Here is a 26,711-nt window from a genome sequence, read left to right as displayed (position 1 = left end):
CGTGTGCTGACAGCTTTTAATAACAAAATTATCCAGGGATAGAAAAATAAAAACCCGTTTTAGAAATGGATTTCAGTGAACAAGCCATAGTTTAAGCTCAAAATGTTTTGTATGGATGGATTTATGGGTCAGTGTGATGTTAAATATCCCTACAGTTAATACATGGCACTAAACCAGTAAACAGGCTAAAACCAGTAAATGTTCACAGACTGGTTGTCATATAACAAATGAGCTTATTTATTTATTTATTCTTAAACAGTTCATTCACTGTGAAGACACTCAATGCAAAAGTGTTTACAAAAAAGGTTTGTTGTAAAATCATTTATTTTTTTATACATCTTTTAACTCTGTTATATATTCATTTTGCGTCAATTAGGGTAAAATCTATAGAATTGGGGTTTATTTATTATTGAGAATCTGAAGCTAGCATTAGAAGGATATTACTATGCTTGTAAGGGGTTGAGTTTTGAACCAAAGTATAAAAACAGACCCACACACTAAATTCTACCCCCAACACCACACACACTAAATTCTACCCCCAACACCACACACACTAAATTCTACCCCCACCCCACACACACACACACACACATAAAATTCTACCCCCAACACCACACACACAAAATTCTACCCCAACACCACACACACGTACACTGAATTCTACCAAAACACACCACACTCACTAAATTCTAACCCACCACCAACACACCCACCTACCCACATACACACCCACACACACACAGAACAGTGAGACATCACATTTGAAACATTTCTGACTTTATTATCAGGATACTTGCTTCATGTAAAATATTTCATTACAATACAGTACAATGCATCGTCAATCTGATCTCCACGCGAGTCTGACTCTAATCAGACTGACCCATGACACAGACTTGTGGCTGTCACAGCAAAAAACTGAAGCCTCTCTCCTTTCCTAACGTGAAAACAAAACCAAAAACATTAAATTAGAACTACTAAAGTCAAGTTTCTGTTTTTATTCTCCATCTCTCCCTTCCCAGTGGCCATTAATGCCGTTGTCCAGCAGGGGGCACTAGATGCACTTGTCAGACTCCACTCAGCAGCTCCAGCACAGAGAATACACCTTCAGCAATGACCTGTGATTAAGTGTGTGTGTGTGTGTGTGTGCGCGTGCATGTGTGCAAGTGTGTGTTATTTTCGGTCAAGGCTGGCAGTCAATTAATTAGCAGCTTTAGTCCTGGAGATGCTGGGAGTTTTGCTGATTAGAGAAACCCCTCACATTAAGTGCAGCTTTCAGTACCACTTTTTTTTTTGCTCTTTAGCTTTTATGATTATTAATGACTTTGTGAAAGGTCAGAGCGAAGAGTCGGACAGATGACCCATGGCACAGACATGTATTCATCCTCCGCCTTTCATATCCATGCATTTCCACACAAATTCTCCGTTGTCACGGTGATGGGATACAGCGTTATGTTAGTTTGTGTCTTGGCGGTGTCTCTATGGTGATGTTACATGGCAAGCGCCCCGTAGGGAGTAGGAGTGGCCAGAGTGTCAACCCATGGCCACACCCACCTCCCGTGTTAGTAAGTTCTTCTCTGTCGGGCGCCTGGTGGGATCAGCATGGGCTCAGTAGCGGTGGGTCTGGTGTGAGTATTGTGGAGGCTGCTGGGAGGTAGAGGAGTATCCCATGCTGTTCTGGGGCAGTGATGTGCTTGGTCCTGGGTTCTGGTAGGCAGCATGTGGATTTGAACGCTGTAGCAGAGACAATCAATCAGAAACATCACGCAGACAAACCAACGCCACACGCAAATATGTTTTCTGATCGATGTCAAAAGTTTAAATGAAAAAACTCTGTGCAGCTCTACAAACTTGTGTTTTGTGTATTGTCTGTTGTATGCATGTGTGTGTCTGTTACCTGGTAGTCTGAGGTCATGATCAGGCCGCTTGAGGTAGTGGTGGGCGGAACCACTCTCACTTTTTTGAGAGGCGGGCCTTGTGCATGGCTGTTGTCAGGGTTACCTGTGTGCCCCGCCCCATTGGTGTGGTTGTTCCCTTGTTGCTGCTGGTTTTTCTGCAGTTTGGAAATAAAGACACAAATACTGAAAACGGCTGACGCGATAAAACGGACACATCCCATGGCGTATAAACGGTGGTATCAACGAGCGTGGTCAAAAAGAGCACTGAAGAGTGCGTGCATGGTCACTCGTGAGAGCACCGAGCACTTAGACGTGTACTTTTTTAACTTCGAGGCAGTTCAGATTCCTGGTGAAGTCATTTGTGAACAAGAACTTTTCAGCATACTTCATGAAACCATGACAGAACTTTACAGGCATTATCTATTTCTATTATCCATTTCTTTATCTGCATTACTGCAGAAGCTTTTGTTGGATTTTCAAATAAAATGTAAATATTTTGTGATGGTGGCAGTATTCAAATTTCTTCACCTTTTCTGCTTTGTCCTCAGGTTCCTCCTCAGTCAGGAACTCTCGCTTGGGGTACGGGATCTGGCATCCGGCAAAGACACTGCAAGGGGGGAAAAAAGAACCACCTTTAATTACACTCAGCTTTAAAAGAACCGCTGAACTGCAGTTCCAGACAAAAAATCCAGGTTCGAGTGGGAAAAGAGCTGCATCACTCACTCAGAGGTTGGAAGAGGCTCCTCCAGGAAGTACGGGTCCTGCATGGCCTGTTCGGATGTGATCCTGCGGATCGGGTCCATAGTAAGCAGCTTTTGTAGCTGAGACAGAAATGACATTCATATCAATGACGAGAAACTTTAGACTTTTTTGTAACTGGTTTAAGATGATAATGGATTTTAGCAGATTTGGAGCAGTTCAGTGATGAACATTTTTCACTGTATTACACTCAAAACCCACCAAGTGGAATGCTTTACTGTCAGGTTTGACTTTATGCTTTTCCATGTATTTGATAAGGCTGCAGTTAGTGTATCTGCAAGAAGAAAAGAAACAGTCAGCATTCTCCGTCGTGGAAACCCTACACAAACCTGATGAAGGCACGGACTCACGTGTTCCTTCTGAAGTCTTTCATCAGTGTGGAGTGTTCTGGCATCTTCTTAATGTCCTCCCAGTCTTTATCTAAAAACAAATTTTGGAAAAAAAAAAAAAAAGCCTGTTAATCAGGAGAGCAGCTTTTCCATCAGACAAACAAATAGTTTCCAGTAAATTTCCACGGGAACTTAATCTGGGGAATTTTGGAAATATTCCAAATTGGAAACTTTACAGGAATTTATGGGAATTTACAGGAATTTATGGGAATATACAAGAATTTATATGAATTATATGGAAATATAGGGAAATGTATATAAACTATATCATATACAAACATAAATAAACATTTCGTTTGGTCATAAGCAGACATGCAGGCAAGGTAATATGTTAAAAATGACGTCTTGACTGATTTAATTGTAAGCAGAACTTTAATTGATTCTTTCATTGAGTAACACAAAAGCATAATAAATATTAAGCTTGTAATAAACATAATAAATTTAATAATTGTAATAAACATATTTCCCTATGATTGCTGTAAAATGAAAGCATCCCTCACCCTTGCCCTTCTAAAAAAGTCCCAATCAAAATGTAAAATGAAGCATTTTTTTCCTCAAGCTTAGGCCTGGAAAATGGAGGTGAACCCCCCCTTAAGTGATATATGGAGTATTTTTTTTTTTAATTTCAGGGGGGAGTGAGTGTGTGTGTGTGTGTGTGGGGGGGGGGGGGGGTCAAATTATCTGTACATGTGGTAACACTCCTAATTTACTGCTTATTAAGAGTTAGTAAGGTAGTTATTAAGTTTAGGTATTGGGTACAATTAAGAATGTAGAATAAGGTCATGCAGAATAAGGCATTAATATGTGCTTAATAAGTACTAATAAATAGCCAATATTCTATTAATATTCATGCTATTAAGCAACTAGTTAAATGACCCTAAAATAAAGTGTTACTGTGCATGTTATGGAAGAATGCAAGTACTGTATATGCAGGGGGTTTGGCCTCAATGGCCCTCCAGTAAGCAGTGTGCTGTGTGCAAGTGACCGAGGAACGCAGGGTACAAATTCAACTTAAATTGCATTAAATCTTGTTGTTTTAAACAAAATTATGCTGCAAGATTTTTTTTAAACTACATTTAAGTTCCTTGTTATAGGCAACTCTGCATTTTTTAAAAATTCCCAGTTAATTCCCATATATTCCCGTTAATTCCCATATATTCCCGTTAATTCCCATGGAAAGTTTCCAGCCTTGAAAATTCCCGGAATTTTGCAACCCTAGTAAACACAGACGAGGACTAGTCTACATTTACTGTATACAGTATACAAACTAGTCCCTTTTCTGAAGCAGGTTTGCAAGGTGTCTGTTCAGGTTCTATACAAGTGCTTGAAACTGAGCTGTGATTTCAGCGACCACGGAAAGTCACATCCAGACAAGTGAATTCAGATTTTCTCAGCTGAGTATGACAGAGTACAGCGACGAAACACCATGCGCGCTTCGAGGGTTTCCCCTGGGTTCTCTGGTTTCCTCCCACTTTCCAAAGACATTCGTTGTGGCTTACTGATATCTCCAAATTGCCTGTAGTGTGTGAACGATTGTATGTCTGTTATTGTGCACTAGACAGGAGAAGGTCCACCTTGTGACGTTAACCCTTAAAAGAGCTCATAAGTTCAACAAGTGTTGGAGAAGTGAGGAGGACTTTTAGAGGCTTCAGAGCTTCTTTAGCAGAGGAGAAAATGGCCGAAGGGTGAAGAGAGAGAAGAAATGTATTGTGTACAATATTTAATAATCATAGTGAGTTAATAAGATGACACAGATTAGATCATGTAGGGATTATTTTTGTGACCCATCATATAAGAGGCAACATCTCAGTACATATAATTATATCTGTATTATATCTCCAACATCTCGAAAACTGTGCTGAAAATCCATAGCAGCAGAAATGATATAAAAAGATATGAAGATGTTTACATTTACATTACATTTATAACATACAGATGTTAGAACATCTCTGATATGATCGGTCACCAACGCAATCCCTACACGATATAGACTCGTATATCTTAAAGAGACAAAGGGAAGGTTTATAATAGACCAGATTTTAAAAGCACTCCATTTTTTTTTTTTTTTTTTACATTTTTTTATTAGACAACCAATCACAGTCTTGAAAAGAATGTGTCATACCTAGTAATAGGTTAAGCCCCGCCTCCTCTCTAAGATAAAAATTGTTGTATTTTCCTAGATAGATTCCTAGTTAGAAATTTTGAAGCTAAATTAGGAGCTCTTTTGCCCCTTTTCAAACAAAAAGAACCGGGTGCTGGTTCAGAGCTAGCACTAGTGCTGGTTCAAAGTTGGTTCCACTGGCGAACCATCTAAGAACCGGTTTGTCTTTCCACCGGCTAGAGAGCCGTCACAGACCCGAGTCTGACGTCACTGTATACGTGTCACGTGTCCCAGCAACGGTAGCACAGCAGCGGCAAACACAAACACATCAACAATGGCGGATGTTGCTTTACTGTTAATGCTCATGGCTTTGTGAACCTACATTCTCATCCAAACGCGGCGAATCCAATGTGTACGTGCAGCTCCATGTAATTTGTATAAACGGAGGTTGTAATCGAGAAAGTACATAACGTTATTTTATCATTAACACAGAAAAAAGTTAGCCTTAGCATGTAGCTACCTGCTATCAGGTGTGCTGATAATGTATCATGTCGCAGTAAAGTAAAAGTGTATTAAACATTAGTATACTTAAGCTACATTATCAAATGTGCCAACAGTAGCCCCGCCCACAGCCTCTGACACAAGCGGTTCTTAAGTCTAGACCAGCAACGTTTTGGTGCTACTTAAGAACCACATTTCCTGGTTCAGAGCCGGTTCTTTGGCTGTCGAAAAAGAAAGAACTGGTTCTAAATTAGGCTCCGAACCAGCACTCAAACTGCCTCGGTGGAAAAGGGGCATTTGAGAATCTTTATACATACAGGCCCAGGTTCTCTGTGACCGTGCACAGAATAAGTGCTACAAAAAAAACGGATGAATAAATGGATGGACTTTCTAATTTTATAACTGGAGAGTGTTAACATAATCTTAGCTCCTGATTCTGAACACACAGACTGTTACAAGGTTAAGATTGAGGCAGGAAGAATCTGATGAAAGAAGAATCTGTACAGAATTTACCTGCTGCTATAAAAACTAACGCTGTGCTTCAGGTTACCTGCAGGGAAGCCCATGACGTTGAAGATGCGGTCCAGCTGGTCGTGATGGTACGGGTTACTGGTCTTAATATCCTCCTGCCTACAGTGGAATATCGGCTCTGAGGTCAAAAGCTCTGCAAAGATGCAGCCGATCGCCCAGATATCTGGAAAAGAGTGAAAGTAAACGTGTGATGAAAACGAGCAGGTGAGTAGAAATGATTTGTTTCAATAAAAACAACATGTACGTAGTTTATACAGACACACACACACACACACACACATCTCACCGATGGCTTTGGTGTAATGTCTGGCCCCCAGCAGCAGCTCCGGTGCTCGGTACCAAAAAGTGACCACTACAGGGTCCAGATCAGCTAAAGGCTTCAGTGGTGAATTAAAGAGGCGAGCAAAGCCCATATCCGCTACACACACACACACACACACACACACACACACACACACACACACACACACACACACACACACACACACACACACACAGAGTCACTACAAAACCACTCAAAGTAAAATATTTTATTACATTATTATTACACCTATATAACTTTAACATTATAGCTCTTGAATTCTTGATTCCGATTGGTCGGAAAATGACAGTTTATTTGACTATACCAGCGGGTTCTGGCTGAATTTCAAATCACCTGCTCATTCTAACAGGTTATCGTATCTACAGCAACAAATCGGTCAAATGAAAATTTCAGGGCTGCAGCAGGAAGTCCATCGTTGATAATTTGGCTATAACAGCACTCCATTAAGTGTTTTATTCATTACACACGGCATGGAATAAGACAGAGTGTGAGGTCATACCTATTTTGACGCGGCCCCTCTCTGGCCCCTCACCCATAACTAAGATATTTGCAGGTTTCTAGACAGGAGGAAAGAAAGATAAGAACACACAAGCACACAAAACCCACTCCACACTGCCTCATCATCGTATACACTCTCGTTCACCGCTCACTTTATACACTTTATTTGCGTTTCGTTTCATAACCTGCATTTGGAGACCTAAAGGTCACGTGACCAGACGTACCCGAAGCTGTGAGAATTTTGTGCTTGGTATAAGATTAAAAGAAAATGTCACTTCCTGTGGTGATGAAATATTTGTATTGCTCCGGTTAGTTTCTTTCACGCTGCTCGTTTGGGCATAAAGTCATACAAGGGAATAAGTTCGTGCTTCGTTGATGCTGATGACATCATCAGATCGATTTATTTCACTGTTAAGTGTTAAAAACGAGTGATTATTATTCTATGCACATATTTCCTGGACTGTGTGAAAGAATGATGGTGATGGTGCAAACTTGGTGCTTAGGAAGATTGTCAGGAACCTTTCTACTAATTAAAGGATTAAAGTAATGGACAGAGAGAACTAATCCCTACCACAGCATCAGAAAGCTAATTACATGCTTTTTTATACAAAATGGAACTGGCTTCTATGTGATTAAAACAATGTCCTAAAGAATCCTGAAGGCAAAATGAGTCTTTCAGCATCGCAGGAGCGATGAAGGTGACGGTGACTTGTTTAAAAAGTTTCAACAAAATAAATGAACGACATTTTCTGTTCACGTCTCTCGACTCGAAAAAGCTGGTGTCAAGAGTTAAATAAAAAATAAATAAATAAATAGATAGATAGATAGATAGATAGATAGATAGATAGATAGATAGATAGATAGATAGATAGATAGATAGATAGATAGATAAATAAATAATAATAATAATAATAATAATAATAATAATAATAATTTAAAAAAAAAGGATTTTTACTGGGGGCACGGTGGCTTAGTGGTTAGCACGTTCGATTCCCGCCTCCACCTTGTGTGTGTGGAGTTTGCATGTTCTCCCCGTGCCTCGGGGGTTTCCTCCGGGTACTCCGGTTTCCTCCCCCGGTCCAAAGACATGCATGGTAGGTTGATTGGCATCTCTGGAAAATTGTCCCTAGTGTGTGATTGCGTGACTGAATGAGAGTGTGTGTGTGTGCCCTGCGATGGGTTGGCACTCCGTCCAGGGTGTATCCTGCCTTGATGCCCGATGACGCCTGAGATAGGCACAGGCTCCCCGTGACCCGAGGTAGTTCGGATAAGCGGTAGAAGATGAATGAATGAAGGATTTTTACTGAATTATACTCTGTGATGTCACACTTTACAGCATTAACTTTACATTAACGTTACAAGGTTTTAATCCATGCGGTTTAACTGCACACGTCATCTTGTAGCGTTTCTACTCGAACTGCGTTCTGCCTCCGTGTTCCTGTTAATCACGCAGCAGCTGAGACACAGATGAGTTTAACATTCTTTCACCTTCTGATAGCTTTCCAGCTCTGAATCATCAATTCCATCAAAACATTTCATAACAAGATTGTAGAAACTGGCAGACTAAAGTGCTTGAGGGAGATAACAGCAGGAACGTGTGCATGCCAACACACACACACGCACACGCACACACACACACACACACACACACTCACTCACTCTCTCCTAGCTCATACACGGTCACACACGATAACACACCAACACACTAACACACAAGTATATATATACACGTATTTACTTGTATTTATATGAATTATTTAAATGTAGCATGCTTTAGCCATTACAATGTGACCTTTGCTGACGTGCAAAAGTTTACACACACGCTAACACACTCACCAGGTCTCTGTGAAGGACCCAGTTGGCGTGCAGATAATGAATGCCGTCCAGGATCTGATAGAGGAGAGACTTCACCATCCCACGTGGCAGCTGCAAAGGTTTCTTATTGGCCTTGGAGGCTCTGTGGAACTTAATGATGTGCTATACACACACACACACACACACACACACACACACACGGCTTTAGGGTTGCTACTGAGCTAGTTGCACCATGGAAACATGCCATCATCAATTTGTGTGTGTGTGTGTGTGTGTGTGCGCGTGTGTAAACTTTACCCAGAGGTCATGCTCTGCGTAGTCAAAAAGAAGCCACACTTTGCGGTCTGCATGCGACAGGAAAACCTTCTGCAGTGAGATCACGTTGGGGTGCTTCAGCTCTCGTAGCAGCTGCACACACAGGCGCACACACACACACAGGCACGCGCACACACACAGGCGCACGCACACGAACATTCACAGTGATTATAAAACTGCTTTTGATGAAGCTTTTCAGCACCTGTTTAGTTTTAACATTAGCGTCTTAGTGACTAACCCCAATCATTTTAAGCCCCTCCCCCATGTTACTACAAAACCCCGCCTCTTAAACACAATCTCTTCCAGCCGAATCATTGTTTTAGCCCCACACCATCCATCCGCACCTGAAACGATCATCTGCACAGACTAAAACTCACCGCTATCTCTCTGCATGCAGACATGGAGATTCCTGTGCCCTCGATCTGCTTCAGAGCGTACTCTTTATCATCCTTCCTGCAAGCGAAGACATGACACACAGTTAAATCTCACTGCTTCAGTCACGTCAGGCGTGAAATAAACCGAGTGTGCGATTAGACACCACTGTTCACACGAAGAACTAGAACAAGACTTAACAGGAAATGAAGCAAATCTTCACAGCATCTTCAGAACAGTTCCTGAGATCTTAAACACTTGAGGCTTTGGATTTTTTTTGTTGTTCTCAAACTCCTGGAAGACAACTTTATTTTTTTGTGTGACAGATGTTTGAGTAAAGTGGTTTTTAGAGATACTGAAAGATAGTAAAACTGCAAACATGCAGTCAGAATGCTTTCTATTTCTGCTCCACAGTACAGAATTATCATTTTAAATACATTTTCTAAGCTAACAAGGACTTAATTTATTGTTTATTTATATCTGGCACATTTGGGGCAGTGGACCGTTTCGCTACACTCAAGAGAGAATGGGGGGGGGGGGGGGGTTGAGAGAGAGAGAGAGAGGGGGGGGGAGAGAGACAGACAGAGAGACAGAGAGAGAGAGAAAGAAAGAGAGGGAGAGAGACAGTAAGAGAGAGTAGAGGGAGAGGGAGAGAGAGAGAGTGTGGGAGAGGGAGAGAGAGTATAGAGAGGGGGGGAGTGTGGGAGAGGAAGAGAGAGAGAGTAAAGGTAGCGGGAGAGAGGGAGAGAGTGTGGGAGAGGGAGAGAGTAGAGAGAGGGGGGAGAGTGTGAGAGAGGGAAAGAGAGGAGAGAGAGAGAGTGTGGGAGAGGGAGAGAGAGTAGAGAGAGAGAGAGAGAGAGGGAGAGAGAGTAGAGAGAGAGAGAGGGAGAGAGAGTATAGGTAGAGGGAGAGAGAGAGTGTGGGAGAGGGAGAGAGAGAGAGTAAAGGTAGCGGGAGAGAGGGAGAGAGTGTGGGAGAGGGAGAGAGTAGAGAGAGGGGGGGAGAGTGTGAGAGAGGGAAAGAGAGGAGAGAGAGAGAGAGAGAGAGAGAGAGAGAGAGAGAGAGAGAGAGAGAGAGAGAGAGGGAGAGAGAGTGTGGGAGAGGGAGAGAGAGTAGAGAGAGAAAGAGAGGGGGAGAGAGAGAGAGTAGAGGTAGAGAGACAGAGAGGGGTTAGGTCAGGGACAGAGGATACAGAGAGACATAAGGATGAGAAGACTGATGAGAAGACATATTGACAACCTAATCCCATCCTTTCCAGCTTAATGTAAAGTTCTGCTGTTTACAGAAGACCCTCATGAAGCAATGAAACTGTAAAGTCCAGTTCAGAACAAATCAGCTGAAGTTATAAAGCAGCAACCCAACAAAACCATCTTTAAACACTTAAGAGGCTTAACGAGGGTCCGGCCGCCAGGCTGTCTGGACTTTAATGAGGCAGTGCTGGACGACATGATGCGCATCCATGCCAAATGTCCTCATGCGTGGGCCAGGAGAGCTCTGTCGAAGCAACTGCAGCCCGGAGCTTTGTTTCTACACATCTGCATGAAAACATTGTCTCCCCTTTGGGCATGATGCTGGGATGATGCAGTAGGTAGACAGAATTCCACTGAAGTGGTGTACGGAGGAGATCTCCCCTAGTGGTGATGTCTCAGCTGACGCTGTGACCCTGCAACGACGACAATCATCACCGGGCAAAGCTTCAGCTCAAACACTCCCACGGTGTAATAAAAACACAAACTGTTATCTCGCACCAGGACTCGCACGCCAACTAGCGGGGTGAACGTTTTGTTCACACACGGTTTTACGAGAGAAAAAAAAAAGAAACCCTTATAAAGCAGGAGACAGGCAAAGCGGCTGTGTATTTATCCGATTTTAGAATAAAACACAGCTGGTTTCTGGGCATGTGGTTTCTTCAGTCTGCTCATGACGTACCAGATGCTTTTCTTCTATTTTCTTTTAAGGACAATGTTTTAATTTTAGGTTTGTTTAATAAAATTATCGCAACGTTTTTTTTCTTGTTTCTCCAGGAGAAAAGCAGCGGCTTTAGGCGATTTGGTTCACAAAACATCTGGCTTCACTACAGCAGAGAAGGATGGACTAGAAAGTGTTGAGTCAAAATGAAATATTCATAACATGATTTGGGGTTTATGAGAACATTTACACTTAGACACCCATATCCAGAGTGACTTACATTTTTAGCTAATTTTATACAACTAAGGGTTAAAGGTCTTGCTCAAGGTCCCAGCAGTGGCAGCTTTATGGACCTGGGATATGACCTCACAACCATCCGATCAGTAGTCCAACACCTTAACCACTACGCTACAGGAACTGATGTTTTCTTGCAGATATTATATTAACATCAATCAGAACAAGAACAAATTTATATCTCAGACACTCTACAACCTTAAATCTGTGTGATCAGATGCTGTGATCTGTGTTACGTTCAGAATAACACGCTACACACCGTGCAGGTATATAAAAAACTATGGGATGTGGTAGCCTAGTAGATAAGGTGGTTAAGGTGTGCTACCAATCAGAAGGTTGTGTGTTCGATTCCCACGTCCACCAAGCTGTCACTGTTGGGCCCCTGAGCAAGGCCCTTAACCCTCAATTGCTCAGGTGTATAAAAATAAGATTTAAAAAAAAATAAATAAAGGTGTCTGCTAAATGCTGTAAATGTAACACACCTCAGAGAGGTAGTGGCAACCCACCTGAATACATATACAGGTGTTTTTTTGTGTTACACCCCTAATATACATAAACTAGCAGGCAAACCAGATTAAATTAAAAGAAATGTACTTCAAGGTATTAGAGATAAATGTTAATAGTCTATAAATCCCACTGAAGATCATTTCATCAGATATGAAGCCGGTGTGTGATGTTCACAGGACAGACCGTGTGTTATTAAGATGTCAGGATAAATAAACCCGGTAATGACACGGGTCAATCCCGGGTACAGAGTCACAGCTTTGTGTAAGGAAGCCGGCGGTGTTGGAGGAGCAGCAGATGAAGCAGGATGCGTCGATGACTTTACAGAAAGCAAACATGCACCAAGGCCTCGCCGTGAAACTCACCCGTCTTTTCTCTTCGCCTTGTAAACATGTCCGTACGTCCCCCGGCCCACTTTACACCCCTCATACTCGAACAGGTCCTCTACACGTTCTCTCTCTCCGGTCAGTTTCACTTTGAAATCATAGTCCATTTTCACCGCAGCTTTTGTTGTCTTTCTTCCCTTTAAAGCGCCGCTAACAGGGAGGCAACTTTTACACCAAGCTCCTTCCCTCCTCGCGTCGCTGCTAATCCCGCTTAAATTCCCACATTTACCCTTTGCAATTCGTAGACGATAAATTAAGGGGTTTTTGTACGCAGGAATAACTCGGTGTTTTTACGTTTCAGCTCCGACTTCGTTAATTTTTCCCTGCAAATGCGCTTCCCAGCCGGTATCTCACTGGGGAGAGCTACGAGTCGGCGTACGGCACTGTCGCAAAGCGTCGCAAAAGCCGCTAATTGAGTGGACAGGGCTTTGTGATGCACCACGTGGATTTCTTTCTAACTCTAACCCTGTCAGTCTCTTTTTATAATTTTTATATATTTCTGTAAACATTTACAGTATATATTTTCCTTCACTGTGTTTTAAAGCTGGAACGGTCTTTTAGGCTTAGGTTTTGAAAAGGCACCAAACACGATCCAATTATAGACGTCAAAAAATGACATGTTGAGTAAAAAAAAAGATGTATCTTGACTTCAAGTAGTGTTTTTTTATTACCAAACTAGTGGTTTAGACATTATTATTGGTCATTCTACTTCTAATACCATTAAACCTTAATCGGAATCGTAAATCACAATTACCTACGTTATGTGGGTAAACTAAAATATGCAACGTGGGTTAATTTGCAAATAGGACCATATTTTCATGGAAGATGTAACCACTCGGTCATAAATTTGTGTGGCACTGTTGGTCCCGTCTTAGTTGAATTTATTTCCCACCTGTATTCTGACAAAGCCCGCCTCCTCCGCTAGGATTGGTTAGTAGGTTCTTTGCCTCAAAAATGTAACCGATTGGACCGTTGACGCTACACATGAGCCAATCCTAGCGGAGGAGGCGGGCTATCAGCGCGTTTATCCAATCAGAGTGGAGGAGGGAGGATTTGTTGTAAAACGGGTAGGAGAAAAAGATAACGCATCTAGGCTACATTTGTAATCAGTGCGAAGAGGAAAGAGGACTCGTCCATATTATAGCTGCTGTTTCAGGTAGTGAAAATACGCGTATTTTGGCTGTGTCATCGCAGCTCGTTCTGAGTACTCATAGCTTCCATGTTATTGCTATGCTTTGATGGGTTTATTCACTAACGGTCATTTTTCGCGTGTCGGCTAAACAATTGTCAAACGGCTATTTTTCGTTAGCTAGCTGTTAGCTTAGTGGATGTCTTCTCGACACCAACAAACTCGCGTACAAAATGACAGCTCGTTTTACCCAGTTTTTATCTTTTTAGACGTATTAGCGTATTGACGTTTAGTTGCTGGGTTTATACTGTGATTCTGACAACGGTTTAGGGGAATATAGCGCTTCTTCATTGTGTCTCGGTTTCAGTGCTAGCTTACACGGTGCCCGACGTTTTCTTAATCATGCCCCGCCCTTGGCTAGCGTTGATTGGGCAGTCGAGGTGCCGGTCATTCTGACTTGCTCTGCGATTGGTTAAATGCTTTGAAGCCGTCAGTTTAGAGCTCCGCTAGCTTTGCATTCTTCACCGTGGCCTGTTCTAACAGTTGATTTTATCCCTTAACAGTAATGTTGATTAAAGAAGTGATGCTTGTTGTTTATCTGGCTTTTATCCATTGTTGTTGTTATCGACTGGATCCCACTGCAAAGCCGTATGAACCTCGGATTAAAGCTTTAGGGATCACCACCATATTTTGGCGTACATTTTGAGGCAGAGCTTCTCTCTAATGATGGGTGTAACGTTGTGTCACTGATGGGGATTGATGTCTGGGCAAAATATAACCCTGTATTTTAGGTGTGTTAAATCTGTAACGTTTGCGTCACGCTCTTGTAGCATCCTGTGGACCTTGTAGCACGTAGCACTTGTGCACCAAAACGTGTCATATTCAGATATAGGTTTCTGTCTCAAATCTACAGCCACAAAGAGTTTGTACTAAGCTTAAAAGCTGACGGATCGCCGTGTTAGTCTTCATTCAGTTCATTATAACGGCAACTGTCCTCAGGGGAAAGTAGCTAGCACGCTAATGGTGATGTCATAGATTCATTTGCATATTCATTGCATCGTCATGGTCATTTGTTTAAGATTTACTGAAGACATGTAGCATAAACATACTATTGAGTTTTAATCATGATAATGTTTAGTCACCGAATAAGACAAGATTATTTTTTTTTTGCATAATTCTAATTTGGAATTGATTGATTGATTGATTGAGAGTTGGGAAATATACACATAGGAAATAGTTATGGATGGATTAACTCACCTTTATTAAATATCACCAAGAATGTATTAAAAGGTGAAGACGAAAGTTGTGTGCGTGTGGAACAAATAACAGTGATCAGTGATCGCTCCTGGAAACAGCAGTTGTGTGTCTGTATCTTTTCCTGGTTCTACAACCAAATGTTTTGGCTTTGTATAAGGAATAATATGTTCTAGTTTATTTTTCTCTGTTTGTTCTACTGATCATTAAATAACTGTGAGACCCGACGTTGATGTTCATCCGTAAAGGGTACACAAACATTTGCATGGCAAAGTGGTGGTCATGTCAATGCACTAACAGTTTACCCTTTTATGTGTGGGCTCATGGCGAACAGTGGTTTCCGTGGTGATGGACCCTCCCGGCGGGCGAGACGAACGGCGCCGTCAGGCCGAGCGTCTTCGGCGGGAGGAGGCGTACTACCACTTCATCAATGAGCTGAGCGAGGAGGAGTATCGGCTCATGAGAGACAGCAACCTGCTGGGCACGCCGGGTGATTTTACACACAAACACTCTCTCTCTCTCTCTCTCTCTCTCTCTCTCACAACAGGGTCCTCATTCAGCAGCACCGTAATGGTAATCCAAAAACACTGATGGTATGTTTGTTAAATTGCTGATGACTTTTGTTGTGTTCTGTGTGTGTGTAGGTGAAATCACAGCTGAGGAGTTGAGACAGCGCCTGGATGGAGCAAAGGAGCGTGTGTCCTCGCAGCCTCGCCCTGAATCACGTCCACAAAACAGTGAGGCCGGCCAGGAGGGAAGCAGCGGTGAGTTAGTGTTAATAAAGTGGTAATAGCAGTGGGTTTTCAGTTCAGATTAGCTTATAGTTGTGTGCTCAGCTACTACTGAGTAGCAGTAAGGGAGATCCTGAAAGATAAGATTTAGCTTTTTATTTTTTTTCTTAAATAAAAATAAAATGAAAAAATCAACCCTGAAGAGACGATTTTGTGTTTGTGTTGCAGCTGCTGCTGAGCCGGGTGCTGAGAGCACTAACGGAGACTCTCTCCTGGAGTGGCTGAACACTTTTAGACGTACAGGCAACGCCACCCGCAGTGGCCAGAGCGGCAACCAGACGTGGCGAGCTGTCAGCCGCACAAACCCGAACAGTGGCGAGTTTCGCTTCAGCCTAGAAATCAACATCAATCACGAGCAGCCCGAGCCGGGGGAGCACAGTGATGCTTCTGACCCCGTCGAGCTTCCTGTTTCACAGCGGGCCTCTGCATCTATACGCACTCCCTCAAGGCCTGCACCATATTCCACTCAGCACCCCACCCCTTATTCTACAACCAGGCCCACTCTGGGGCGGCGGGCTCAGGCACGGCGTACTCGCAGTAGCACTACCCCACCCATAACCTCGCCTCTGATCTCGCAGGCACCGTATACAAGTTTGAGGAGGAACCTTGCTTTGCCTCAGCCAGCACCACTTCCTCCTCCTCTGCCTCCTCCTCTGCCTCCTCCCCCTTCTTCACAGGCCACACCCACATCCTTGCCTCAAGAGCAGGATAGCACGCACAGTGTGCAGGGTCAAGTACAGGCGCAGCCTCCTTCACTTAGTAACGAGGAGGTGCAGGTAGCTAACGATGCTCCAGATTGTCCAGTAGCTGTGTCTCAGGCCAGTGTGCCGGGGGCGGCAGCTAGCCGCGAGGCACGCAGAACTCGTTCACGTGGCCGGGTCCGCCGGATAGCTCTGTCCCGGTCTTCACGACGTAGCCGCTCACCTCTGGATAGAAACTCCGCCCGAAGCTCTAGCCCAACCCCCAGCAACAGTGCTCCTGCTGTAGAGTCCACTGGAAGCACTGCTGCTGCTGCTGCTGCTGCTGCTGCTGCTGCTGTGGAGATAGTGGAAATTCCTGCTGAGCCAACTGCACCCGTAGAATCTGCGCCTGAAATGGGTACTGAGGAAGGTGAGACGCCTGTGTCAGGTGCAGCAGGCAGCGTACGCCGGCACCCGACTATCATGTTGGATTTGCAGGTGCGCCGAATCCGGCCGGGCGAGAATCGAGACCGGGATAGCATTGCCAGCCGTACACGGTCTCGTGCCCGTGCCGCTGAAAATACGGTTACCTTTGAGAGCGACAGTGGAGGTTTCAGACGGACCATCTCACGCTCGGAACGTGCTGGCATCCGCACATACGTAAGCACTATCCGCATTCCACTGCGCCGCATCTCTGAGACAGGATTGGGTGAGCCGAGTTCCACGGCGCTGCGCTCCATCCTGCGGCAGATCATGACAGGCTTCGGAGAGCTCAGTTCTTTAATGGAGACAGAGGCCGACCCAGAAGGCTCCACCCCCGGACAGAACGTGGGCGTCAGTGCTGCAGCTCTGACACAGCGTGCGCAGGGTGGCGAAGCCACAACAGGAAATGCTGTAACAGAGTCGGGACGAGAGAGTGGAGTAGTGGGCGAGGCTGGCCAGGCGAGGGTGGGAAGCACCGGGCGGGACACAAATAACCTGGTTGAGAATGGCACCTTGCCCATCCTGCGGCTGGCGCACTTTTTCCTGCTGAACGACGAGGAGGACAACGAGCACCCGCGCGGTCTCACCAAAGAGCAAATCGACAATCTGGCCACACGCACCTATGGCCAGGCTAGCCTGGAGGGCGAGCAGGGACGCGCCTGCAGCGTGTGCATCAACGAATACGCGCAGGGCAACAAGCTTCGCAGCCTCCCCTGTGCACACGAGTTTCACATCCACTGCATCGACCGCTGGCTCTCAGAGAACAACACGTGCCCCATCTGCAGGCAGCCCATTCTGTCCAGCCATCAGGACTGACTCACCTCCTCCATCACTCCTGTACATAGCGCTTCAGCTGTTCCACCCGTTCCTTCATCAGCAGCTCCCCCTGTATCCAGCTGTAGGTAGAACCAAAAGAAGAAACAACACAGAGAATTAACAAAGCTTTATTTTTTTAGACCTTTTTCTTTTTCCTCCAGTCTGCATAGTCTCCTCCATCCTGCTTCAGGGTTTCCGTTAACAAAACCCAACAGATACTAACTGTGATGAATCAGTGTTAGCAAAAGCTAATCTTCAGCATTTCATGAAATGGATTTTATAGATTGTTCTGTACATGCCAGAGGATTATGTAAATATATGAATTCCTGTGCTTTTTATTATTTTTATTTGCGAGCGTTTGACATTGAGACACAGTATAGAAACATGCGCAAAGAAAGCTCCTTCAAATTGTTTTTGAACTTTAGTTTTAAGGCACAATCTCTTTTTTTTTTTCTTCTCCCAAAGCTCCTTTTTTTTTTTTTAAACACTTTTAACACTTTTAGCGTTGTTCTCAGTCCCGTGCAACCAAGTAATGCTTTTAAATTCTAATAACCGAAACGGCATCCAGCCACTTAACACTACATGCTGTAACAACACGAACTGAAATTCTTTTCTCTCCACTTCACATTTCTTATGCTTCTCCATGCAGATTATTTAATAATATTTTCTCTGCCCCGTTGCGTGCATGCATCATTTTAAAATGTGCCGTCTTTTTAGAAAAAAAACAAACAAACAAACAAAAAAACCCCCAATGTGTATGAATGTAATGCCAGAACCCACGTCCTTATTTTATTGAGTGATAGATAATCATTTCATTCTTCTTCTTAAAGCACTTGCAGGAGGAGTTTTAGGGTAATGAAGTGTTTTGGCCTCTTTAAAAATAGGTGCAATGTTTAAAAAAAAAAAAAGAGTGGCTGACTTTAAATCCCTGTGTTTAATGCAGTGTTTTTTTTTTTTGTTTGTTTTTTTCTTCTTCCTGAAATGTTTCTTGTTCTGCTCAGCTTGTTACTGACATTTGAGGTTTTTGATGGTTTTTATACACTTCATTTTCATGTAAAAGTTACATGATGTCGTCTTCCAGGTCTGTTCTTTTCTTCCCGATGTCAGCTCCCCTGTCATTTACAGTGACCACAACAGACCCAACAGTCAACTTTACTCAGAATATCATCAGAGCACAGAGACCGGCATTATTATTATTATTATTATTATTATTATTATTATTATGATGAAGATAAACTGAACCCGGACTTAAAATCTTTCAGTCCACTTTAATTTTTAATGAAGGTGAGAAATACGGATTGGTCTCTTAACAGGGCGACTGATGATAATGATGAGATCATTGTGGTTCTGTGTTCTACTCTTCCTGAACAGGGCAGTAACACAAACACACACACTGCACAGCCTCGTTTCCTTCTGAGCAGACGAAACGGTACGCTTCTCCATAAACCTTTGTTATGCCTCAATGTCTCGTTTAAAGGAAACAGTAGGAAAAAAAGTGATTTCCTTAAAGTTTTTTCTTTCCAGATGTAGTGGAATATACTTTGAATATATTTTGTGTGTATGTCGATGGTGTGTGAGTGTGTGTGCGTGCGTGCGTGCATGTGTGGGTATGTATGAAAGTGCGAGCGTGCTAGTGGTCATTCATCCGAGTGTGTGACGGGGTCTTTGGCCATTAAAAATCCAGAATGATTTATTTAGTTCTTATTTAATAAGGTAAGAAATGACCTTGAGAAATGAATATGTATTATGTTCTAATGTGATGCTATAACAGTTACAGATATGTATTCTGTTACCATGTAATAAAACAAGCAAATGAGTTTTCTTTTCTGCTCTTTAAAAATTAAATCAGGTTCTTTTGGGGTTTTTTTTTTGCGTGTATTATTCAGCACCGCTGCACCTTTTATTTAACGGACGGCTGACAGAAACAAGCCAAACCTTAATGATTTAAGACACTCTTTTAAATACGATGTCACACTGTATGTAGAGTCAGATAATCCTACAGCATTCGGCTTTGAAAAAGTGATCACCTGTAAGATTTGACAGTCTCCTGGTCCAGGGGCGGTTCTAGAGGCGGGGTCACGGGGGCCCTGGCCCCTGCTGAAATAGGTTTGGCCCCTGATTGGCCCCCGTTCCATCAATCAGTGACGAAAAGAGCAACCGGAGAATTTTTCACAACGATCACAAATGTAATTCCACCCCCAAACAATTGGCGGCACTCGAGCGTTTGAAAAAGGAACGACTGCCGAAATGTATTTGCACCGTACTGAATAAATTATAGGGGGGCACGGTGGCTTAGTGGTTAGCACGTTCGCCTCACACCTCCAGGGTTGGGGGTTCGATTCCCACCTCCGCTTTGTGTGTGTGGAGTTTGCATGTTCTCCCCGTGCCTCGGGGGTTTCCTCCGGGTACTCCGGTTTCCTCCCCCGGTTCAAAGACATGCATGGTAGGTTGATTGGAATCTCTGGAAAATTGTCCGTAGTGTGTGATTGCGTGAGTGAATGAGTGTGTGTGTGCCCTGCTATAGGTTGGCACTCCGTCCAGGGTGTATCCTGCCTTGATGCCCGATGACGCCTGAGATAGGCACAGGCTCCCCGTGACCCGAGGTAGTTCGGATAAGCGGTAGAAAATGAATGAATTATTTTGTGTGCTTGAATGTACCCTGTACTTGGCCCCTGAATGTAACATGTGGCCCCTTAAGGGCCCCTGTTACAGAAAAATCCTAGAACCGCCACTGTCCTGATCCTCTTTACACATCACCTGCTATTCTAATACTTACTTTTTTAATTATTTAAAGATGTACTGGTCAATATTTTTGTATAATCTATATATTATAAATTATATAATTTCTTCACATCCTTGTCTTAGAACAAGTGTATTACATAGTTGTAACAAAAAAATCTTTAATATCAATAATAATTTCTAACAAACGCTTAAATACAAGTAGTTCCTCAATTTGAGGAATAAAAGTTAATAAGAAAAACAAAGTGTACATCCACAGATATATTAGATACTCTTTAAAGCTGTTTTTTTTAATCTGAGAGTGTATTTATTTAAAAGGATTTAAAAGCTAATTATATTTAGACAGAAAACGTGAACGCGGTAGGCGGAGCTAAAGAGCCGACGCGGAGACGCGCCTGTATGGACTCAGCGTGCTGGATGCGCGCTCTCGCTCGAATGCGCGCCGCCAAGCCCTGGATGACCTAACGTTTGTGACGATGCTCTATCTGACGGAGAGCGCATCCCCGTGTGCAGTCCGCTTGCCCCCCTGAGCTGGGCTTCTGGTACACGGATATGCTCTCGGGGCGCTCGGACGCCCGACACCCACAGCCGCAGGATGTACTTTAACCGGCGATCGAAGAAGATCCACAGCGAGGGAGGTAAGCGAGGCGTCTGGAGCGTGACCGTGCACTCGAACAATAATCTATTATAGCAGGTGTTTTATTTCTTTATTTTTCCCATGATGAGGATCCTGATTGTCGGCTACATAATTTGCGCAACGCGTCGGCGGATAAAAATGGAGTCGAGCGCGTAAGACGGATGCGCCGCGGGGCCTGTCACTGTGCACGACTAACAAACGGCCTATTCATCCGCATCGGAACGGGTGTTATCGGTGTGGCTGAGCTTCACGTCGTTAATACACTGTAAACACACAGGTTGCCCCGGTGATGTCCCGGTCGTCACACTCGTCCTTGCGCACTAAAGGCGCAGCTCAGCGGTTAGAACATTTTCCCTGAAATTAGACTTAACTGGATATGAAAGCATCCTGGGAGGTATGGGTTATCTCGAGCAGAAGACATTAGATCATAAGGAGAGCAAAAATATTGGCACTAAACTGTTCTTTTCCTTGTAACTTGTGTGATACAAAAGATATCACACCAGTTAGTACCACACTAGTTTATACTGTACCACACCAGTTAGTACCGCATCAGTTTATACCACACCAGTTAGTACCACACTAGTTTATACCACACCAGTTAGTACCACACTAGTTTATACTGTACCACACCAGTTAGTACCACATCAGTTTATACCACACCAGTTAGTACCACACTAGTTTATACCACACCAGTTAGTACCACACTAGTTTATACTGTACCACACCAGTTAGTACCACATCAGTTTATACCACACCAGTTAGTACCACACTAGTTAGTACCACACCAGTTAGTACCACACTAGTTACAAGGAAAAGTATAGTTTAGTGCCAATATTTTTGCTCTCCTTTATTCTATATACAGCATTTGGCAGACTTTAATGTACCTTTAATTTTATAGTTTGATTTCAAATGTACATATGTGATCCTTACTCATTCACTCACTCACTCTCTCATTCACTCACTCACTCTCTCATTCACTCATTCACTCACTCACTCACTCACTCACTCACTCACACACATGCACTCACACCCTCACCCATTCACTCACTCACACACTCACACACATACTCATTCATTCATTCATTCATTCATTCATTCATTCGTCAGTAAAAGTTTTATCCCAATCCGGGTTGCAGTGATACAGTGGACAGTGGGAGCAGATTCCACATAAACATGGGGAATCTCCAAACAGAAAGTAAAGCTTGTCACCATCTTTTATAGCTTTAGTCTGTAGGTTTCAAATTATTCAGGTTACATCTATCTTTAAAGCTTTACTCTAATTAATACACTTTCCAAGGAAAAAGAGACAGATTCTAAAGATCCAAAAGACAGACTGACAGACATAGACAGACAGACAGACAGACAGACAGACAGATAGATAGATAGATAGATAGATAGATAGATAGATAGATAGATAGATAGATAGAGATTTTTCCATCTGGTTAATGATTAAATCAGTACAAAATGTGAGCATCAGCCAACGACGCTCTTGATTGAGCTTCCAGGCAGCAGCGACTCACCCGAAAAATCCTGACCTAAGCGGTTCACCTAAAGCACTACTTTATTTCGGTTAGCTTTATCCTTGAGTGCTGAATGCAGATCTCTTAATTAATCCTCTCAAAGTGCCACACCCACACAGATGATTGTCAGCTGCCTCTGTCTCCTTTTACCCTGAGACTGACACAACAGGGGAATTCAGAGCAGCGAGTGGGATCCAACACTTTATACCATAAGGCTGATCAATTCTGATTGGCCAGAAGGTGTTGATTAATTTTCTATAACAGCAGCTCTTACAGTAGATCCGGCTATAATTCTATATCCCAGGATCATATTAATGCGCTCAATCTAATATTTAATTGATTCTATAGTAAAAAAAAAAAAAATCATATTTGTATCCGAATATCTGAAATCCCACAGACTGCCCAAGATCAAGATCAATAGATTTATAAAAAAAAATCAAATATGTTTAAAGATATATCTATATGTTTTAAGATATTGCAAGACTGGATTAGTTTATTGCATCATATTTCATCATATCATTATTATGGCCTGGAATTGAGCTTCACCCTAAAGCAGCTTGACTTTTTACATAACAGGCAACTCACGTATTTTTTGTTTTTTTTCCTTTCTATTTAATTTCCCCTCACAGGCAACAACCTGCCATTTTACATGTAAATAGGACTGTATATGTAAATAATGCAATGGAAACAGTGTGATCAAATGCCCTTTAGGATGCTTTTTCAGTGGAGAATTTCTGACGCAGTGCCCTATAGGGCTCTTTACATGCAAGGAAACATGATGAAGTGCTTATTAGGATGTCCTTCTAGTAGAGAATATATGCTCAGTTCCCAATAGGGTTCCTTACATGAAAGGAAACATGAATAAATTCCCTCTAGGGTGCCCTTTTATTAGAGAAATTGTGATGCAGTGCCCTATAGGACTCTTTACATGTCAGGAAATATGATGAAATGCCATAATAGATCTTGCAGTGGAGTGGTGCATGACTCAATTCCCTACATTACTGTTAAGAAAATTAGAATAAGTGCAGCTATGTGCAGGAAAATGTGCCCTCTAGGGTAGATGTTAAATCCATGAATTAATGGTGTCCAGTTGATCCTGTTTTTTCTTCCTGCCTGTAGGAGGTGCGCTTTTTATATCTATGCTTCTGTCATTATTCTATTCCATTCTATTCTTGGCTGTTAAGCGATTGTGCTGCGATTACACTGTGTTTCCACACGAGGGCAGCATTTACAACAGAATGCGATACAGCTCTTTTGCTGTATTCTCACACCAAAATACTATGCACAAATAAAAAAAAAGTTGTAAGTCTGTTTATATTATATTTAAATAATCTGTATGAAGTGCTATATAAATATGTTTTCCTATATGATCATCTTTAGCATTTTAATTCCTAAACTTATTATTGAGATGAGAGACAAGAGTGAGTTTCGTTCACACTCAAATCTTACATGTAATTCCTCCAGCATGCACTGAGACTTAATCCTGAATAGATTCGTATTTACGCTCTCTCTCTCTCTCTCTCTCTCTCTCTCTCTCTCTCTCTCTCTCTCTCTCTCTCTCTCTCTCTCTATCTTTTTCTCTAGAGTGAAATCTCTTTTTGTATTAATCCAGTGGAACAGCATCTGTTGCTGGTGGCTTGACTGACTTGTGTCTTGTGTGTTCTCTCCTGCGGGCTCTTCCAGAGCAGTTAGTGTTGACTTCTCTTAGCCAGGAGCCCGCCTGCCAGCAGGACACACCAATGAGCTCCAACATGGTCTCCCAACTGGCAGACAGGTTTGAGAAAAGTGAGTCCCTTTCTCACGCTGGTTGCTGCTCAGCCACCTGTCCTTCTCATCTGCTTCCCTTTCCTTGCTGCTTGGCGTCTTAGGTGCATGTCGGTGCTTGCTTTTACTGCTGTAGAGCCACTTCTGCTTCTTGTTACTACGTTGGTTTGATGCTACATTTCATGGAAATCAGAGCCTATGAAGCACCGACCTGCACCTAAGCACAGCATGCACTAAAGAAAGCAGCAGTGTGCATGATGAAAAAGTGTATGCTTGCATAGATTAGAAATCAAGGCTGTAGCTTGGGTGAGAGTTAGTTGCATGGTGTCTGGTGCATGAAGGTCTGAAGCTGGTTTCTTGCTGGCCATGGATTCGTCTGCGTAGTCTGGGATTAGCCCGGGTTAAGATTAAACACGGTGAAGTTGCCGAGGTGACAGGAAGAGGATTACAAGGCCTTTTCACTTTGTCTGTAAGAAGCTATAATACTTTGTGTACCCTCTCCGTTTTTATCGGTACACGACATACCCCTGATTAAGACCTTCCGGGTCTATGGAGTGCCACAGATCTGCCGCTGGAAACAGGAATAATATGCCACGGCGACTTGCGATCCGGACCAGGCGGAGCTCCATAGGTACCAACTTAACCGGTGGAAATTAGGTGGTGGATTTATAGTCAGGATTCATGCTATGAACCATGTTTACACTCTGGTTTTTGAAGATCTCGCCCGAGGTCATGCTTCGCCGCTTTTATCCGTAAGCAGAGCCGCTTCAACTGTTCGTGTTTCTCAGTTCATGTCTTGCATTTCTTTCAGCGTTGCTTCATGAGGCTTTAAATCACCTCTGTGAATAGCACTACAGACAAAACAGACTAATTACCAGCACTGGGTAACTGAGATGATGTGATGTTGATGTTGCAGATAGAAAGAGAGCTCCTGTACACAGTCACTGCCCCAATAAATAATGCAGATCAGCTCCATTTATTATTCAAAAGCAGCTCCTTCGTTTTAGTAATGTAAGTTGGGCTGTGAGCCAAGCTGTGACCTGACGCTCACCTATAGACCTGACATGGTGCTATAAAGCACACAAGTGTCCAGAAGAGGGTATGTTCGGTATGTGCCACCCACTGGCGGAAACGCTCTGGGATTGATCTTTGTGCGATATCAGGTTGTCTGAATTGTCCAAAGCCACGTGTTGAGGTTACTTCAGCTTGGGTTATACAGGAAGCTCCGAAACAGGAAGGGCTTCTGTTTCTCAGCGTATCTCAGCGGTCTTTTCAGCGCTTATATTTTAGATTTTGTGTTTTTTTTTTTTTTTGTCTTTGTTCTATAAGAAACCTTTACAGAATTTTTATGGTGTTTTCTTTTTCGAAATTCGAGGGTAAATCAAAAGCATGAAAGCTGTTTGTGTTGTAAACAGGTGTTCCATAGATGTATTTACTTTTCCAACTACAAATTGAATGGACGTTTCTCAAATTTCCATCTCGATTATTCGCTAAAGAAAAAATTGGTTTTGTTTGTCTTCAAAAACGTGTTTATTCATGAAGATAAACAGCTGTAGGACATGCTGTTATTTATTTTCTTTGTGGTATCAGAATATTGGTATGTCCTTGAGGATAGCCCACGCACTACAAAGTTTCACTGACACCCAAAAAGATCAACATACCCTGATCAAGGCTGTCTCTGTATCCGCCGTCAACACTTTTATTATCTGAACAAGCCTGAGCGGGTCTCGGCCGTGCTTCCTCTCTGTGTTTCTACTCACATGTTTTTTTTAAAATGTTTAATCATGAAGGTGCTTTAAAGTCTCGTTAATAGTGTAATTTATATAATGGTGTAGTCTTCTTGGGAAGCTGGGTCAGTGACTCATAAATTTCCGTTTAAATTGGAGACTTTTTTAGTTCTCCTGAATGAAACTGAATACACGAGAGATCAGATTGCGATGCCAAGAAATCCCCGACTACATGACACTTGAGGTTGACTCGGAAAACCTTTAACCACAGACTAGACCTCTTGAGAATGTTTGTGAACACTGGAAAATAAACACTTTATACATTCAAAATAGAATGTTTCTATTCTGTGTTTAATGGAGAATTAAGTGAGGACTAAAACGAGTGTGTGTGTGTGTGTGTGGATTACTTTTCCAGTAACAGCACCTCCTTGAGTGTTTTATTCCTCTTATTCCACAATGACATGGCAACAATTCCCATTTTTTATCAATTAAAGAACAACTTGTCATACGTTCTCTGTTTACAGTTACATTAAATGTTGAGGAACATCTACAAACCCAGTTTGTTTCTGATTACAACAGAA

General features: G+C 42.8%; 3 protein-coding genes across 5 annotated transcripts in view; 2 read left to right on the top strand and 1 right to left on the bottom strand.

Moving 5' to 3' along the window:
* Positions 1-760: 760 nt before the first annotated feature.
* cdk8 (cyclin dependent kinase 8) lies at positions 761-13,022 on the bottom strand. Of its 2 annotated transcripts, XM_060861947.1 has the most exons (13): positions 12,570-13,022; positions 9,504-9,579; positions 9,109-9,219; positions 8,833-8,973; positions 6,998-7,055; positions 6,463-6,594; positions 6,196-6,339; positions 3,005-3,074; positions 2,856-2,928; positions 2,619-2,716; positions 2,424-2,502; positions 1,895-2,050; positions 761-1,731 (listed from the first exon to the last, which is right to left on the bottom strand). In XM_060861947.1, exons 1-13 carry the CDS (start codon positions 12,695-12,697, stop codon positions 1,606-1,608), a joined length of 1,392 nt encoding a protein of 463 aa, XP_060717930.1. In that variant the 5' UTR covers positions 12,698-13,022; the 3' UTR covers positions 761-1,605. The 2 variants fall into 2 exon arrangements, with proteins under 2 accessions (XP_060717930.1, XP_060717931.1); XM_060861948.1 differs by lacking the exons at positions 6,998-7,055; positions 8,833-8,973; positions 9,109-9,219; positions 9,504-9,579; positions 12,570-13,022 and adding an exon at positions 6,639-6,946.
* Positions 13,023-13,635: 613 nt separating this feature from the next.
* Positions 13,636-19,588, top strand: rnf6 (ring finger protein (C3H2C3 type) 6). Its single transcript, XM_060861614.1, has 4 exons — positions 13,636-13,746; positions 15,308-15,463; positions 15,618-15,737; positions 15,933-19,588. Exons 2-4 carry the CDS (start codon positions 15,322-15,324, stop codon positions 17,741-17,743), a joined length of 2,073 nt encoding a protein of 690 aa, XP_060717597.1. The 5' UTR covers positions 13,636-13,746; positions 15,308-15,321; the 3' UTR covers positions 17,744-19,588.
* Positions 19,589-20,930: 1,342 nt separating this feature from the next.
* Positions 20,931-26,711, top strand: part of atp8a2 (ATPase phospholipid transporting 8A2) — a 47,657-nt gene continuing 41,876 nt past the window's right edge. Inside the window, exons 1-2 of one of the 2 annotated variants that reach the window (XM_060862116.1) lie at positions 20,931-21,120; positions 24,323-24,424. In XM_060862116.1, coding sequence (XP_060718099.1) covers positions 21,078-21,120; positions 24,323-24,424 — 145 coding nt within the window. In that variant the 5' untranslated portion in view covers positions 20,931-21,077. The remainder of the gene's footprint in view (positions 21,121-24,322; positions 24,425-26,711) is intronic. The other variant, XM_060862117.1, reaches the window with a different exon arrangement.

The sequence above is a fragment of the Tachysurus vachellii genome, chromosome 25 (genome assembly GCF_030014155.1).
Source record: "Tachysurus vachellii isolate PV-2020 chromosome 25, HZAU_Pvac_v1, whole genome shotgun sequence".
NCBI classification, from domain to species: domain Eukaryota; kingdom Metazoa; phylum Chordata; class Actinopteri; order Siluriformes; family Bagridae; genus Tachysurus; species Tachysurus vachellii.
This window is presented reverse-complemented; position numbering and strand designations above follow the sequence as displayed.